Here is a 19,151-nt window from a genome sequence, read left to right on the forward strand (position 1 = left end):
GAAAACTGTAAAGGGTATCCATATAATCAGTGCTGGTAATCTAATACATTATCACAAGAAAAGGAGTTAACACTGCAGCGGTAAATCTGGCAATTCCTAGCTTTGAATTACAGTCACTAACTTTGCAACTGATATCCCTTATGCATTATTTTTGTTTTTTCAGTCTCCCAGGTTGTGTTTCTTTTGTAACCCGAAGTTTGAGATGCTCTGGGCAGTGCCAACAGTTGTCCCTCCCGTTGTGAACCATGAATATAGATTGAGGAGCTCTGAGCCTCCCCCACAGCCCCTGACCTGCTACCAGTAGCTGGGAAGAAGCAGCTGTTCAATTTGCAGAGGAAACCCTGCAGGCCAGACAGATTGCAGGGAGTGATCAAGGTGACAAGGCTCCACAGTGCAAATGGTATTGCTGTATGGTGAGGGAAAAAATACTGTGGTCTTCAGCTTCGTTAAGTTTACAACCTCCAGACCTAAGCACTCACAAAAATTTCAAGACACTGCCATTACCTGCTCAAGTTTGGTTGTGTTGTTCACAGTGACATTTTCAGATGAACTGTCTTGAGATTGCTGCTTACATAAGCCTTTAGCTGCATCTTTGAACATGGTATCTTTCTCCAGCAAACTGTCCTGCTTGGCAATCGGTAAAGCCAGCGGATTGCTACAAAGAGAATCAATAAAGCAATTAGACTCCTACTGAAGATGACAGACAATCAAATGTGGACGGCACAAGCACAGAACTGAGACACAACTCAGGGCTGAAACACAAGCTCCTGGTCCAAGTACTAAAAAGAAATTGGTGAGAAATAAACTGTTGACGTAGGCCAGCCTGTTCCCAAAGACACAGAGCAACATACTTTGATTTAAAATTCACCTTTATGCATGTCTTTTCTGAAGCAGAATTGAGCAAGCCAAAGAGAATATGCATGAGTCTGCTTTTGACAGCACCAGGCTGGCAAATCAATAACCAATTTTGCAACTGAATTTAAAAAGCACAGTTAAACTACACAATACTATTTTGAGTTTTAGTATGTTTTAACAAAACAAAACAGATTGTGCCATTGCAGTTACTAAAATTAAATTCCATCACTTTTTTAGCTTACTTTTAATCAGGCAATATTCAAGATACATTTTATGACCAGAAGCTGCTGTGAATTTGTGATAAGGTAAAAATAAACAAACAAAAAATCAAACAAGCAAATATCAGACTCCTGAAATTACTCCAACAATATGCAATACTCTTCATCCACATAAAAGTTAAACCAATTCTTATACACATGGAGTTGTCTTCCCTATTGACTGTTCAGACAATATGACACTTCTGGAAAACAACAATGCCACACTCTTGGATGATTTTTCAGAGTTGTACATCCAAGGAATTAGCAAGGAATCAGCCACAGGAGTTGAGAACACAAACATCTTAAAAAATAATCATCTGGATTCTGACAGTGCAAATGAGACAAACTCATGGAGTTTACATCAGCTCCTTGCCAAAATGTGTACATAATTTCTTTGAAAGGAAATATGGACTCAATATGGGAATGTAGGAATAGTTAATTCAAATATGGAATAAAGCCCAAATTTAGTTTCATACTTACTCTGTTACTTGTGTTTAATCACGGATTATTAAAAAAGCCATGATTATACACACAGTTAGCTCAAATGAATACTTATAGCTAACAGTCATAGCAACTCAGGATAAGAACTGCTCTTGGAAACAGAACTGAAACACACACATAATTTTAGAAACAAAGGATAAAGCACCTTCTAGGCAGAATTCATGGGAAAAAAAGACAAAGTAGTTTCCCATTGAATAAAAGACAGATGAACAAAACTTTTCTTTTGAGGAAACTGTCAGTCTGCAAATATTGAAAGAATTAATTTAAACATTTTATAATGAAATATTTTTTTTTTTTTGCCTCAAGATGTTTTGCTTCAGACATTTAAATGTAAAACATCTATAAGAACATTGGTGAAAATAAAAATTTCTATTTATTGCTTTGATTCACCTTAGATTATTTGGTGATAAATTTACCAAATGTCACATGGACAAAAGATCCGCCCCCCCTTTTTTTTTGTTTGAACTGAAGAACAGAACTTGGCAATTAGAATACAAGATATCAGTGATTAGATTGTAGAAGAAATTAAACACCTGGGACACAAGCATATGACTAATATTAATTCACATTTTACCCAGATTCAGAATTGAACAAAACATAATTAAATATGAAATTTTCTTTCTGAGTAGCCTTTTGCTACTGTCCAAAACGACTTTAATCTTAACGTCTTCTTAATTAACTTCTTTAATCACAGACAAATAGAATAAAGATTTAAAGAAAAGCATAAGCCAAATTCAAGTATTAAAAACCAAAGCACTATCACCTATATCTTTCTCAATATTCATGTGATGTTTCATTTAAATGGTGAAGATCCAGGATTTTTTTGCTGTGAAGTTGAACCTTACCCATTTAATCTTACCCCTTTTGTGGTAACTACACAACACACATTAGAAATACTTCTTAAAATTCAGCTATAAACTCCTCGCAACCAAATAAACCTTTCAGGTGTCACAAAAGAGAGGTGGTTGTAAATCACAGCAAAGTGTAGGGGAAAATGGGTGCCTACTGTTTCAACAGATGCATTTTGAACTGAAGAGGACAATAGTAACATAATTTAACAGGCACATTTCATGTACTGATGTACACAAGAATAGCCTATAAATTACGAGCATTTATGAGATATTAATAGGACATCATGTGATGGAAATGATGACATATAATTCATATTACAACAAAAAGGTGAATGATTCTGTGAAAGAAAAAATGTTTTAAAATTAATCCAAAAAGTTCAGTCTGACTCAGGTTCAAGAAGACACTATGAAAAATAAACCAAAATAAAATGTTTCCAGAAAACACTGGCTTTTTAGAAAAGTATTTCTATTTGTCACAAGATTAAGTCAAGCAATGCCTCTGAAAGCTCAGCTACAGGACAGTGCAAGGGAAGATTTTATGTAAATGTAGGCAAGTAGATTAGCATGAACTGTCTTTTATGAAAATTAATGGATAATTAATGGGTAATTAATAGATAATTAACCACAAAGGGAGACTTATGCCAAAATAATGCTGCATAGTAGACAGGAAGAAGTGTTATCTAGGGTAATTTTATTTGAGTGTGGTAGGACTTTCTACCTGCCTATGTGACTGGGAAAAATATTGAATGTTATGTGGAGGAACACTGATTTTATTTATATTCAAAGAAGCCTTTATATAGGGAATTAATTTGAAGTATTGCGTATTTTTATTGGACTTTTTTTTTTAGATAAATTGAGATGGTTTTCTGTAAGTTGTCATCCTCTACCATGTCATTAAAAAAGAGATAAAAAAGAAATCATATGAAAAACTGAGAGTTGACAATCAAATTATTGGAAATTTTATCATCAATATTGGAAGCACTTGAGCACCTTCTAATTTGATAGAGAGAATTGTATCAAGGCAGAATCTGCAATAATATTTTCATGGGCCCTTTGAGCTTATAGCTTTTGTTGGAGAAAATTTCTGTAATCCTTCTGCAGGCAATTCTGACATGATTCAAACAATTTCTAAGCCAGTTGACACCTGTAAAGTGCATAATCTCTGAAATTTCAGGCTAAAAAGAATTTTAAAGTTACATAAAAGATACTTCAGAATAAACATTAGAAGAGTGTTTGAAAACACTAGAATAATTGAAAGGAAAGTGCTACATAAATGGTTACATGGAAACGCAATGTAAGAAAAATTGAATCTCTTTTCTGTTTTTTTGTCTTGAACACATCTATTTCTTTTTTATTTCATATTCTTGTGCTGATTTTGAAACACATCCATCACTATAATTAAGATTTACTTAAACGTATCAGAAAATATACAATGTGATTGTTAGCATTACTTTGTAAGTAAGTTCTTAATTTTGGAGTATTTATCACTATCTAGATGACTGCACTGTCCATGTATTAAAGGTCTGTTTCACCAAGGAAAGTTCTACAGGCACATGTACTGAAGTAGAAGTACAGTGGTGATCACTGCAGCCATTGCATGAGCCTAAAGTCACTTTTAAACAGATATGGCAAATTTAATATTCTGAACTGTAAGCTATGTCAATATATTCTGTGCTGGTATTTTTGCCAGTGGAGTAACAAATTTTGTTCGGATTGTACCATTAGAATTAAAACTGGCAAAACTCTCCAGCATAGACCCTAGGTTTGCTGCAATGGTCAATCTTCAAGTAGCTTCATGACCTACTTAAAATTCTGTCCTTTAGCTAATTTACTTGGTCAATTATGACCAAGGAACTATGCTGGAGCAGGTATGGCCTCAAAGGTGCTGCAGCTTGTGGAGGGCCTGTGTAAAGCACAAGAAAAGAACAAGACAAGAGGAGTGACAGAGAGAAGTAACTGCAACTCTGCCCGGTGCCACCCACATCTCACTGATCTGAGTCCAATGAAGGAAACCAGGTTTGCTTGGTAACAGCACATTTCAAATATACTGACTGCTAAATTTTGTTTCCTGTACCTGAGTAGAGGCTGACTTTCAATTCACCTCTTCACAGTGTTCTTCCAGAAATCAATGCTGTAATTTAAATTTGAACCAGCAAAATTAGGTTTGCTGACAGAACACATACTATTTATAATTGTGTGTTCATCATTTTTGAGTCTGCTTTTGAATACTGTTTTCTTCTGAGAAATGGCCACAAAGCAATATGGCCACAACATAGAGTTACTAGGAACTACCGTAAAACTTACCACCTCAGATTAAACATACTTTCTTACATCAGGAGAATTGATGAAGAATGTATGCAATAAAGAATAAAGCAAGGGTACGCGTGGATTATTATTGTGCACCACTCTTTAGCGCTAAAAAATTGGTTTGGTACACAAGAACAACACAGATATTTATCTCCAGCCTAGCATATTACACATCTCTCTGAAGACTCTTTTAACAGAACATGAAGAATTAAACTCTTTGTTTTCAATATTAGCCATTGGAAAAAAATTGTTGAAACCAGTCATCTAGGCTGCCTCTCTAACAGGAAGCATGGAGCCACTCTGGAGGATAATTCACTATATTCTCAGACTATGTCTACTATCATTTGGAATAATAACTCTCTGCGAGGTTTTGGGTTTCACAATTATAAACATAACAAGAGCTGAGACAACTAGCTTTGCGATGACACCTGACCCTCAGTCACTATAAATTAAGATTAGAGGATTTCTGAGTAACATGGAACTCTGTGTGGTATGGTTCACCAACAACTTTCCATTATCCGTAGTGATACCTTAGACATGCATGGGCAAAATACACCAATACTTTTGCCTTCCAAGAGTGCTCCCATCTCAGAATAGCTGGCTGGCCAGCTGATACTCTCCTGCACTGATAGCAGACCCGATAGAGAGCTAGTACAAAGCTCTGGCTGATGAAGTCTCTAAACCTAAGACTGCCAAAAGTCTCAAGAACGTGCCAAAGTGGCATTACTTCAAGCTTACTGCATCCTAATAACGGCCCCCTGGCTATGTGCAAAGGACCACTGCCAAAGTCAGTGCACAGAGCTGAACAGGGCTCTGGTTTCACCTGGGGCTGTGTTCTCACGCAGGCACCACAAACTAGATGCAGTCCCACACTGGGATACAGTTGCCAATAGAAGCTAAACTCATCACAATTCCACACATAAATCAATTTTCTTTGTTTTTCCATTCAGTGGACTTTGCTTTTCCAAACCTTCCAGTGAAGGTTTTTATGCATGGCAGGTCTGTGCTATTGTCATATAAAGGGTCACTATATAGAAAACTCTCAAAAATTAGCTATCATAATCTATGTATTACAGGAAGAAAAGAGTAGAGAAAAAATATTTTCAGACCACTTCAAGTTTGTTCAAGTCATGTCTTCCAAAGGTTAATGGGTGTTAGCACTAAAAGCAGTATGCAGTACAATATGTGCACCACAGTACAGACTCCCAGAATATAAAACCCATGGAAATGCATCATCTACATGCAAGAATAATGAAAAAGTTTTTAAAGTCTCTAAAATTTTTATGAATAACTTTTTCTAGGCATCATTACATAGCTACAGGAGTGACCTACCTTCTACTTCTGGTATTACAACATATATATAATTAAAAATTAAATTTTTACTTACCTTTGAGAATCTAAAGGCTTAGTTTCATGCCCCAAAATTAAACTTTTTCATTTAAAAGACAGTTGAAGGCCACATAAACTTCAGGAGTATGATTTAAATTACTGAAACAGTGGGTTAGACTAGAGGACTTATTTCATAAGGAATTAATTAACAAGCATGAAAAATTAGTAATTTCGTAAGCATTAGTATCATATACCCAGCCACATATATTAATGACTACACACCATGAAGCAGAAACAACACACTGTGTTTGCCATCCATGAAATATGCAATCTTTACAAAATATAAATATATCCCATGGAATTCTCAATTTAACAGATTGATCATTTCATGACAGTTGCTCACCTCTTCCAAATTTTAATGTATCTAAACACATTCTGCCAACCATAAATTATAACTATTATGAAATGAAAGCATATATATCTTATCTGTCTCTTTATAAGAGGTTTTATTTCTTGTTTTCCTCACACACTCTTTGGTGATTACTACAGAAAAATGAATGTCAGTGTTTTGCAAGCTTATGCAACCAACAAATACATACTTCAAATATACAGCAACTGCACATTGCATAAAAACATTATTTGTAGCTTTTAATTCCCTGGATCATGGTACCTGGAAATAAGAATTTGAAATATCAGTATGTCATGTACTACCATAAAACAGCCAATAGTTCTTCATACCTATTTTCCATCTCTTTTCACATACCCATGGCAGTCTTATTTTAAGACTCAGAAGGAAATACAAAAGTATCAAATTTTAAAATTTAAGACACAAACTGACTCTTCAATACTGAGTTTTAAGTCCACACTGCTAAATGCTACTTGATTCCACTTGAATTTTAAGCAGCACAAATCTAAATATAAATTTGTAAATATAATTCTGACCAGTTTAATTTCATCTGCAATCACATATCTGATTTTTCTTTTTCAGGACTTAGTCCTTGCCTCTTTCATAGGCAATGGTAGTTTTATTTATACAATACTTACACTATATACTATATATAGCTTAACAAAAGGATGCTTGAGTCTACGGTATTAACCTCTAATAATTCTGCTAAGGCAAACCCAGATAATTTTTAATGACAATTACAACAATATATTTTATTATTCATAATCTATAATTATAAAACTAAGACTGACAAAAAGATATGAGAGATAAAAATGCAAAAGATGATTCAGGAGATTTCCAAAAGGAAATAGTTACTTGACCCATCAAATCACACAGAATCATAGAATGGCTGGGGGTGGAAGGGACTTCCTAGAGGGCACCTGGTCCAATCACCCCACTCAGGCAGGGACACCTAAAGACAGTCACCCAGGACCACATCCGGATGGGATTTGAATATCTCCAAGGACACACAGCTAGGATTCACAGACTGACAGATATGGTTCAAATGATAATCTGGCTTCAGTGGATTGCTCTATAACAACACCAGCACTTACTTACAGTTTATTGGAAATTGTGGGCAAATCATGGATGATCTCTTCATATGGCTCTTCTTGAGATAAAGTAGAAACAGCTAAAGGGTCTTTCATTTTTTCCTCCCAAACAATTTCAGCCTTCAGAAGCATTTCCTCAATAAAATCAGAAGCTGCAACATCTAAGACATTGAAACACCAAGACATCAGACAAGAAAATGGTGCAGAAAAACTCCTTTGAATTAAGATCTCTAGATCAGATTAAGACTAAACATGTGGCTAGATAACATGAAAGGAATTGCTCAGATTTTAATCATAAAATAATACTTGAAATTACTGGGAAAACAAAGGCAAAGTAAATTCAGTACAGACTTAAGCTGTCATCTGCAAAGCCTCAAAACCATTCTTGCTGTGTAGTGAACCAAAGTATTCAATAATTCACAGGACTTCAGGAAAAACAATACAACCCTTTTCAACACTTTATTTCTATAAAAACATGCACTTAAATCCTTTTCAAATGTTTTATGTTTCTACAAACTAGATATATGTCTTATACATAAAGAAGTGTTGAAATCAGTTCTGTTTGCAGACCAGAAAGACAGTTAACTCAACTGTGGTAAATACCTACTAAGTGTGGTTAGCTAACTGTATTGTTAGATTATCTGAGTTTGATCCACATCCTTTTCTACAAATAAAAACTGGTATGTATCAAACAACTCTTCTAAGGTTAAGTGTCACAAAGTTCCCTGTGAATGTATTTCTATATACTGTAGGCAGTAGAGCACTTGAAGCATAGTATATATTCTTTTATTATGCAAAGGAAGTTTCATCCATAATCTGACAGAGAGTCCCTATTATCTACATTACTGAGTTCCATCTTCATTTTATCCTAGCTACAGAAGGTTGAACAGCCATGTGTTTCTTCTTTTCAACACTGCTAGCTAGCATTACTGAAATTATCTCTGCTTTGATCTCTGTGTTAGGCCAGTTGATCTGAAGTTCCTTCCAACCTAATAGAGTCTGCAATTCTATTATCTTTAGAGCCAGTGCCTCAGCTCCCTGTTGCTATCTGGTTTAAGAAGGTGCCTTCTGTGGTAAACAATGGCAGTTACACTTCAAAACTAGGTGTTGAATTTGTTTTCAGACAATAGCTGTAGAAATTTCAACTGAGTGTACTATAAGTTGAGACAGAAAGAAACTCAGTGAGAAGTCACCAAAAATGTGTAAAGGCAGCTACCACCAAGGCACAGAAGAACTCTCAAGTAAGAAACATAGCTAAAAATAAACAGGGAATGAAACAAGTGGAAGACCATGCTGTCATTTGATATGATATCCTGAGTTACCATGACTAGCAGTTTTCAGCAACGTATGTAAGAATGTACACACATGTATGTGTGTATAACTCTACACACTAAATAAATTAAGAAAGCAGGAAGGGAAGAAAATAGTGTCACAATAGCTAATATAGCCATTATGTACATGGATTTTCACCTACCTGAAGGCTTTTCATTGTTGCAGTTAAGAAGATTGGGATTTGCCTGGTGCATCAAAAGCAGCTTCACAAGATTGGTCTAAAATGGGCAAAACCAGAGGTGTTTGAAATGGAAGTAGGACAGGTGTCTGTCATTCAGTTTATTCCTTCCTTCCTGCACTATCTGAAATCATATGATAATCCACAGGCAGTATCTCCCAACCCCCACCTTCTGCAACTACTAAACACATTTCTATAAATCAGAAGTGGTGGAGTAAAATAAAATTCTCATATGATTTCAGGGTACCCTCAGCATAACTCCACCCCCAAAGCCTCCCTCCATTCATACATGTGTAAATAAATTCACAGAGGAAAAAACCTTCCACTCCATCACCACCTGTTAAGACTTAGATCACAAATTTTTCTTCATGCCTGAATAATCCAACTGTGTGCCACCACTGTCAAAGGGGTCTGACTCACAGCCATCATCACAGAAGGAAATCTGTTCTCTGTCAGTAGTAGAAGTAGGCACATTTATCTTATGTTTACCAAATCATCTAATCTACTACTAAAGGTAACAATTATAGCACAGTAGGGGAGGGTAGAGTATCATATAATGAAAAAGTCTAAAACATATTTTTCAATTCCTGCAAGGAACGGTTTTTAGTGAGTTGTTCTATGGCTGTACCAAAGTCTCTAGAGATACTTTCCCATCAAAGGCTGTAGCAATGTCTATCCTGATAAACTGGTTAGTGAGAAAGGAGTGAAAAGCTGCATAAGGAACAAAAATTACTTTTAGAATGTGAATGTAGAGCCCAACTAAATGAGAGAACTATATGCATTTTTGAATACATGCTAAAGCAAATAGAATGTATAATATAAGTGTAAGCAACAGAAGAGGCCAGGATGAGCACAGGGGAAAAAAAGCTGTGAAGGAAAGAAAGGATTCTTCAGAGTAGAAGAACAGCCCTAGAGACAAATGAGACCTAAATTGGAAGTCAGCTAAGAGAAAGGATGATAATTTGGCATAAACCCAAGTAATAAATAAATAAACAAACAGGAAAGAAACCATTGCAATAAAAAAAAAAAATTCAATATGGATTCAGTACACAGGAAGCAACTTACTAGAAAAAAACATGATAATGAAGAATCCATTAAATGCAAAGAAAACCCCAAGCTTCTAATCATACAAAACCAAGAAAATATTGTTGCAAATTTCTGTAAAAATAAAAAGATCTTGGTCTCCTCAGATTTGTAATGCTGGCTTTCTTTTCTTGCAGTAACAGCAGAAAATTTAGCAAACTGCAAGAAGTGGGGAAGCCATAACAGTTTTATTTCCAAATCCAATTAGACCTGCTTTCCACTGAGAACTCGCGACACATGTAGAAATATATACATATGTACGTCTTTTTTTATTAGAAAAAAAAGGAACATGCTTATTTATAGAGCTACTGCATAATCTCTGAAAAGTGGTAGTAATTGTATCAAAGAAAGGAGGTTTTAAATGCATTTTTAGTTTAGCAAAAATTCACAGCTTTTTGGGTTACCAAAGGTTTGGATTTATAGCACAAGAAATCCCATGCTCCAATATCAATGTTTCCTGCTGCCAATGAAATATCTCCTGCTGGGACTTCTTGATGCATGTCACAAGAACTAAGGTATTCAGGTCACTGACAACTTCAATAACCTGCTTTTGGATACACAACTCTCTGCATTGGAATTTGCCTCATTCACTAATGTTTTAGGACTGTTTTAAAATACAATTGCCATATCTAACAGTAGAAATATTTGTAGAATAATTACAGCAAATTACCATTAAGCAAAGGTATTTCAATTGTAGCGTTACAAATAACATACATATGACTATGTCAAGAAATAACATCATATCTAATGAACTACTGCAGAACCTATGAATAAAATTAGTATGTCTACATATATATATATATTCTCCTATTCTTCCAGTGTAGTCTTTGACAATTCATGTAAATTAAAAAAATTAGACAGTGTTACGACTCACTGTGAAGAAAATGCCACAGTAATGGCAGTTATTTAAAATATCTGCTTATAAAATACCATTTGTCTTGCTGCTTCTTTTATACTCTTAATTATTTATTCAGTACCTTTTGACAGAACACTAGGAAACACCTTAGACCTTATTTTTTTCCTTTTAGATCTTACCTTTAAATACCCTCCTTCCCAAAATACAATATTTGTTACCTTTTCTATATTAATAAAGCATGTCTGTCTCTATTTTCCTGGTATTCTGCTCAAATTGCAATTTTCTACCTCTCTCTGACTTCTCTTACTGAATACTTTAGCCTTTGACTGTCGAGAATGGTTCTGCAAAGAATGTTTTCCTGTCTCATGCTTTAATCTGAAAGTCCCACCATTTACATTCCCCTGGCTCCTTCTTTTCTCACCAAGCCAGGAGCTCCTGGCCCTCATTTTCAAAGGAATTCATAGACTCTCCATGCTTTATGTATTCCCACTCATACAGCATTCAGGCTCCAGTTCCTATGGCACATTGGGCTGTGACTTTGGCCATCACTAATACATTTTAAGATACCTATTTTTGTACTACTTCTAGGCTGTGCCTTATACTAGTGAGGAAGTCTTAAAAATATTGGTGAAGCTACATTGTGAACATCCATTCACAACCTGCTCTGACATGATGCTTGCCAAAGAGAAACAGGCAGTGGGCCATTCCACCACTCAGATGGACTGAAAAATGGCCCAGTGACTGGGCTGATGATGAGTGGCAAGCAGACTAGGTGGAGGCCAGTAACCAGCACTGTACCCTAGGGATCACTCCAGTCCTGTTTCACATCCCAATTAATGATCTGGTTGATAGGGCAAAATTCTCTGGCATTAAAATGTGAGGAGTGGCTGATATTCAAGAGGGCTGTGCTGCCATCCTGAGGGACTTCAACAGGCTGGAGACATGGGCAGACAAGAACCTCATGAAGCTCAACATGACCAAGTGCAAAGGAACAACCTTAGGCACCAGTACGTGCTGGGGGCTGCCCAAATGGAAAGGAGCTTTGCAGAAAAGAATCTGGGGGTTCTGGTAAATACCTTGTCGTACACGAGCAAGGAATGTGCTTTGGCTGCACAGAAAGCAAATGGTTTCCTGAACAGCAGTTAGGAAGAGTGTTGCCCATAGGTCAAGGAAGGTGATCCTTCCTCACTACTCAGCACTGGTGAGGTCACACCTGGAGTGCTGTGTCCATTTCTGAACTTCTCAATACAAAAGTGACATGGAAAGAGTCCAGCAAAAGGCCGTTAAATGATTTAGAGGCTGGAGCACCTCACATATAAGGAAGAACTGTGAGAGCTGGAATTCTTCAACCTGGAGAAACAAAGGTTCAGGGGTATCTAATCCATGCAGGTAAATACCTGAGGGGAGGGTATAAAGATTACAGAGACAAGCTCTTCAATGGTGCCCAGTGATGGGTCAAGAGGTAACAGGTACAAACTGAAGGTTCTTCTGAACATCACATAACATTTTTTCACTGTGATGGCAACCAAACTCTGGCACAGGTTGTCCAGAGAGGTGTTGAAAAGTTCTTTAAACCTAATGAAACATGGAGTACAACACTGAAAATAAAAAGCTAGAAGGGTAACTGGATGCAGCACTCTAGATGCAACTTCACTAGGGCTGAGTAGAAGGGCAGGGTCACCTGCAGGCAATGCACCCCAGAACACCATTTGCCTTCCTGGCCACAAGGACACACTGATGGCTCATGGCTGCTTGTTGTCCACCAGGACTCCTGGTCCTTCTCCACAGAGCTGCTTTCCAGTGGGTTGGCCCCCACCCTGCACTGGTGCAGGGGATTATTTCTCCCCAGGTGCAGGTGCTGAATTTCAGACAATTCTCTGCCCATCTCTCCACCGTGTTGAGTGTTGAGGTCTTTCTGAAGGGCTGCACAGCACTCTGGGGTATCAGCCACTGCTCTCAGCTTTGTGTCCTCAGTGAACTTGCTGAGGAGGCATCTGCCCCTTCATCCAGTTTTGAGATCCTCAGTACAAAAGAGACATGGGGCTCCTAGAGTGGGTCTAGTGGAGGGAAATGGGGATGATTGGGAGACTGGAGCATCTCCCTTCCATGGATAGATTGAGGGAGTTGGTCCAGTTCAGTGTGAAGAACAGACAACTAAGAGGGGACCACATCAATGTCTATCAGTGTCTGAAGGAAACGTGTCAGAGGATGGAGCCAGGTTCTTCTCTGTGCTGCCAAGCAATGGGACAAGAGACAGTGTTAGCCAGACTGCAAGGCCTCTTCCCACAGATAAGTAACTGCAGTGACAGAGTAGGAAATATGGGGCATGAAGGAACGGCAGAGATTTCTCAAGAATCTCCCTATGCACTTGAGGCTGCAAAGGCATCTCCAAACTGCTCTCAAACCATGCTATTTTTTACTGATAATGAATTAGCTGGAGAGCAGAACCAGTATTCCTGAAAAATGTCTTCCTCTCTTGTCTGGTCAGGTATTTTCCTCTGAAGCCATGTACAAGACATCAGGTGTGTGCCAGCACCTGCAAAGAATAAACTGCTGGCTCTACCTGAGCTTTCAGCTCTTATTATCCAAGTCCCAGTCCCAGAGACACTAACTCAGATCATTTATTCTCCTTTCTTTACCATCAGAGACATACCTGCTTAAGTTGTAAATTCAGAAAGCTGGAGGTTTTATGCAAATGTCCTCATGTGCTGTTTTGCACAGCGATGAATATGCATTATCTGATTTGCATGAACCCCAACAGTAAATTCCTTCCATCTTTCACTTTTCTTCCCTGTCAACACCAATATTTCTCTCTACTTCTCCACTCCTTTCTGTCTGTTTCAACATTGGACATATTCTACCATTCTTAAGCAACCTGGTTCACCATCAACCTTTTGGTTCCTAACCTCCTTATCCATTTTTTATTTCCCAGGCACTTCGTCAAATCCATTCCTCAGTTCTCTCTGCCTAAGCCCTCCCCACCTTCTTCCTGCAATTTTGTTCTACCTGCTGTCACTTCTCAGGTTACCACTTCATTTTTGCTGGATGTGGTCCCCAGCATGTGCTCATCCACAGTGAGACAAAGATATACAATAAGAAACTACTGGAACAACAGTCTTAGATCAAAATCAGTATTATTTTTAACCATCTATCTCACACTATTGTGTGAGATCCAGTAAAATCACCAAGTATTATTTTAATATCTAAGGTGTATGTTCACTAAACACAACAAAACCTCTAGACAGAATACAAGAAATATCACTGGTTACGTCATTATAATCTGCAGTCTTCACCACTGAGTAAAATGACCTATATCTGTACTCATAAGCACCGGTCTTCTATTGCTCCTATGGCTAAAATTTATCTTAATGGGTTGAGAAGTGCATATTTACCTGATTGTGTGATTTTTGTTAGGCAGTTTTCTAGGACTGCTGCCTGTGAATGCTTATGATTTTTCAGTTAGGGTTGGTTTTTTTTTTAATTAGACAGAAAAATAAAGCAACCAAAAATTAATTACTTCTGGTAGCCAGGTGTGGAAAAATATTTTACTTGTCCTTGTGAGCTCCAGTGTTTGTATGATTTGAAGATTTTATTAGGTAGAAGATTAATTCCATAGGTTGAGAATATTCTTTTTGTTGTCTGCTTGGAAAATCATCAAAACTTAGCCAAATTTCAAACCTTTGAAAAAATCAGCTACCCAATGCTTATAAGACAGGGTTTTTTTATTACAATGCATAAATCAAGGAGCCCCCTTTTGCTAGTACAGTCCATTGTAGCTCCACATGTTAGCAGAACCAGTAACAGCTGCTCTATTTAAATATACATGGATGGTTGGATGTTCAAAAGATTTGCAATAAAAATAATAAAAATCAAGGAAGTAGTTTCCATTCTTATTAGTACTGTTATTATTATAATGACCAAGTTTCTGTGATAGAAGTGCTGTAGTTTAACGCTAACCATATATTCCATAGATCGAATAAATAAGATCAGATAAGTCATGGAGCAATACAACTCCTCAGAATAACACTGGAGCCTATTTAACTAATTAAATGGGGTGATAATAGGCACTTTACCAAGCATCAAGGACATAAAAAAGAAAAATGTAGGTTAGGAACCTTACTACTGGGGAGTAAAACAAATTCCAAGACAGACTCCCAGCATCAGAGAGTAAGGTAACTATTAAGACATTAGAGTTTCCATGAACTCAGCTTTTAAGATCATGTATTTGTTCTCCATTACATAATAGTATGCCTTAGATAACTGTATGTCCCTTTAAGACAAAATTTCATAGGTAAAGTCCTAAAAAAGAGCAGCAGTGTTCAGAGGCTAAATAGCATTTCCTCTGCAATTGCAAATCTGATCCACAGTACTGCTCTAAACACAGGAAATGATGTCTGAAACTCATTACAGATCTCCCTTCTTAATAATATATAGATTAGGAAGATTTTTTTTTCTATTTGAGTGCAGAAAAAAGGGGACCATAACCACCTGTGGTAAGCAAAGTGGAACAGATTAGAAAAAGTAGGTTGTGGGAATAAGACTAGCAGCAGGGTAGAAAGCATGGGGGTGGTGGGGGGAGTGTGTGTAATAGAAGAGGGCATAGATAAAAAGCTGGAATTTGGAACTAACAGCATGAAATAAAAGAAGTGAAAGGGAAGAAGAGAAATGTGGCAAGGAGCCAGGATGTAGGTAGAAACAGACTAATCAGAAAAATGAAAGAAGAAAGTGACATGTGAGGATGAAAACACTGAGATTGAACAAGGGAGATTGGGACTGTAAGCAAGTGGGACAGAAGGGCAGGAAGGCTGGCATGAAGTCAAAGCAGAAAAAAATGAAAGCTTGGATGAGAACCAGGGAGAGGAGGAGGGGCAGAAAGCTGACTGTGCAAGGAATCAGGATTCGGCTAAAACATGTAAGGAAAGAACATGGAGCCAGGCAAATGAATTGGACAATAAGGCAATAGAATAAGGATAAGAATGGAACAGACTGGAGGCAATGGGACAAAACAGGCTATGTGTGGGGGGAATGAACCGTAAATACTGCGTCTGTTCGTGCACAGAGCCTGGAATGGAACCCAAGTTTCCCAAGTGTCACCACCACCTTTCTGCAGTCAGCAAGTTTAACCTATATGGTCTAAGAGTATGCCTTTTAAACCTCTGGAACAGTTCAAGCAAAAAAAGGGAAGCCTAATGCTGTTTTCAGTTATTAAAGCAAGTGACAAAGGTCACTTAAATGTTTTTCTGCAGCTGATTTAAAAACTTCATCAGTCTTTACTTCAAGACTGATAACCTACATTTCTATTTCTCAATCCACCAGGAAATGAGAGAGAAAAAAATAAAATAAATCAGGGAAAATATAATGTGATCTAGTGATTTAAAGATGCTTATAAGTTATGGTCCTACAAGTTATGTATTTATATTACAGAGAAGTTTATAAATCTGCCACTTCTCAAAGTTTGTGCCTGAAAAGCCTTGTTAGACTTCTTTTTCATACTTGCCTCTCATATATGGAAGTCACTATAAATGGAATTTTAAGGAAAATAAAATTTATATTGATCAGAGAGATCCTGAAATAACCAAATATATAGTGTAGACTGTGCATACCTCAGATTTAAAAACATACAGGTAAACACTGAGAATTTTATAGTAATTTTTTATGCTGAGATTGTGTCTACTCTGTATATGAAGTTCAAACTAATTTCTTATCATTTGGTATTGCATGAATCTAGGTTTTCTTGCCTTATGTTCTCTCCCCACAATTAGCATTTGAATAATTTATAGAAATTTTGTGAATATATTGAGAGTGAAAGAAAGATATCACGAGCAGAAATCCCAAAGTGGTCTCTCTGAGGAAACTGAGTGTAATTTGATCTGAAGGGAAATATGGCTCTTCTACCTGAGTACAATCACATACGCCAAACATGAACAAAAAGACTAAAGAAAAAAGGGTCAGATATGTCTGGATAAAGCATTCTCTAGAGGATTTTTTGACCATAAATTAAAGATTCCAACTACTTAACAGGGAAAATATTTATTCCCTGCGTGACTATAATCTATTCTTTCTGAAACACTAAACAAGCACCCCCTTCTTTAGGCTCTTCTCATTGAAAACATTTGTGGAGTGCGGTTGCAGAAGTTCAGAAATTGCATTCAAAGGAACTACTATGTCAATGCCCAAACTTGATGAGATTAAGTATCATTCCCAGCAGTGAATTCATATATCCCTCTACATTGAAACATATTCCAACAACAGATGTGGATTTTTTTTCTGTTTCAAGCTCTTAAAGGAAAAAATGCACACAAGGAAAGAAAAAAAGAAACTACAGGTCACTCGACTACAGTTGAGTCAAATGACTAATCTCTTCTGGTAATGATGAGCAAATTAGTTCACATTGTAAGAAGGTGTATTCTCTGTGACTTCAGCAAGGAGCAGAGTCCCTTTTACAATCTGAAAGAAGTGTTGTGTTTTGATGAACTAACTAATCAGAGGGGTACGATTCAGACCAACCAAATGTGTGTGAGGGAGAATATACTTACAGAATGACAATTTCACAGATTTGGAAATGACACAGGATGTATATAATATGCTAAGAAACATGAGGTAGGCATCTGATATCTATAAACATTTTTTATTTATTTGGGATAATTTTTTTTTTTTATTTGGGATATTTCCAATTTACTGATGGGAAGAAATCCTTGCTAGTACAGGAGTTACTCTTGCAGAGGTCCAGTCAGCAGCTGAGCAAATGTCTTATCTGTTTTTTTTGACATCATGGAACCCTTTAAACCTAAGCCAGAGGCTAAATCTGTCTCACTAAGTAAGAGAGTGCAATGAAGGAAGCTTAAGTATCCCTTATAATCCACCCTGCTTAACTGTTAGCTCTCTCCTTGGCTGTCTTTTGGACCACTCCAACCAGCTCTCTACAAACATGACTAATCTCCTATAGAGGAAACTAGCTCTAAACAATATGAATGTGAGCCAGATTGTTGCCTGGCTTAATCCCTAGCCCTCTTTCACTTAGTGATTTAACAGTTTAGACATAGGCATCATTCCCCAAGGATGAAATTTTGGGAGAGGTAGTATTTAAGCTACTGCAGAGTCAGCTCTGACCTGCACGTCTCCGATAGCTGTTTGAAAGGTGACATTTCTGTGATAAACAACAAAGAAACAGCTTGTGCCTGGGAACTGTTCCAAAGTACCCAAGGCAAATGTCAGAGCTGCAGCATATTCCCACCATGGGGAAGGCAAGTGTGTGCTCTCCTGATCACAGCAGCTGGAAGGTGTCCAGCAGGGACAGCACTACCAATGCCAGATTACTTGCTGTCCACAAAGTGATTGCTGTGCCAAATTCAAATTGAGGGGCCGGCCTGAGAAATAGAAGTCGCCCTTCTGCAGTTGGCACGAGTGCCAGCACGGGCAGGGTGGTACCCAAGCAATGATGTGTGTCTTGCACTGGTGTGCACAGACAACAACCACAAATACACCAACACTGCCCTGCTGCATGAGAGTGAGACAAAGGAGTTCCAGATGCCATCAAAAACAGGGTTAAAAATGTGGATGTCCAAAAGGCCCTGTTAAATTTACACAGGCAACCCTGACTGTCTTGGGGTGACCTTATGATATGTATCCCATATTGCTGCCCTATGCTCAGAAATTAATTCTTGTGCCTTTCTATGCCTCTAAACTGAGGACTGAGGCATATTCTAATTTCTTGAGGCTAGCTTTGTTACCCTAATAATCTTATTTTGAAGTGGATTTTTTTGAGTCACAGATGCAGATTTGGATGTGTGTTGTAGAGCTTATTATTTTCCATCATTTTATTAAGGTAAAATTATTAAGGTAAGCAACTCTGATCTTAATACCTTGAAAATATAAATATTTTTGGTATAATGTTAATATCTCAATATGCATTAAAACCCTAAATTTAGCCTTAATACTTATGGAGGGGAAATGACAACAGTCCTAGAAATTCAGAATAACATTGTTTAAAAACAGGCCTATTTTTAATGTCTGCAGGCTGGCAGTATTTCAATCAACAGTCTGTTGCACTCATTGATAACCTAATCTGTTCCTGTAAAGAAAATTCTTGTCTTACAAACAGAGAC

At 37.2% G+C, this 19,151-nt stretch overlaps 1 protein-coding gene across 4 annotated transcripts in view; it reads right to left on the reverse strand.

Moving 5' to 3' along the window:
- Positions 1 to 19,151, reverse strand: part of MYO16 (myosin XVI) — a 371,250-nt gene that overhangs the window by 173,648 nt on the left and 178,451 nt on the right. For all 4 annotated transcript variants that reach the window (XM_017737061.1, XM_008635875.2, XM_017737062.1 and 1 more), the window contains exons 8-10: positions 9,072 to 9,147; positions 7,605 to 7,758; positions 505 to 655 (exon numbers count right to left, since the gene is read on the reverse strand). In XM_017737061.1, coding sequence (XP_017592550.1) covers positions 505 to 655; positions 7,605 to 7,758; positions 9,072 to 9,147 — 381 coding nt within the window. The remainder of the gene's footprint in view (positions 1 to 504; positions 656 to 7,604; positions 7,759 to 9,071; positions 9,148 to 19,151) is intronic.

Source organism: Corvus brachyrhynchos, unplaced genomic scaffold (assembly GCF_000691975.1).
Source record: "Corvus brachyrhynchos isolate BGI_N302 unplaced genomic scaffold, ASM69197v1 scaffold83, whole genome shotgun sequence".
Classification (NCBI taxonomy): Eukaryota; Metazoa; Chordata; class Aves; order Passeriformes; family Corvidae; genus Corvus; species Corvus brachyrhynchos.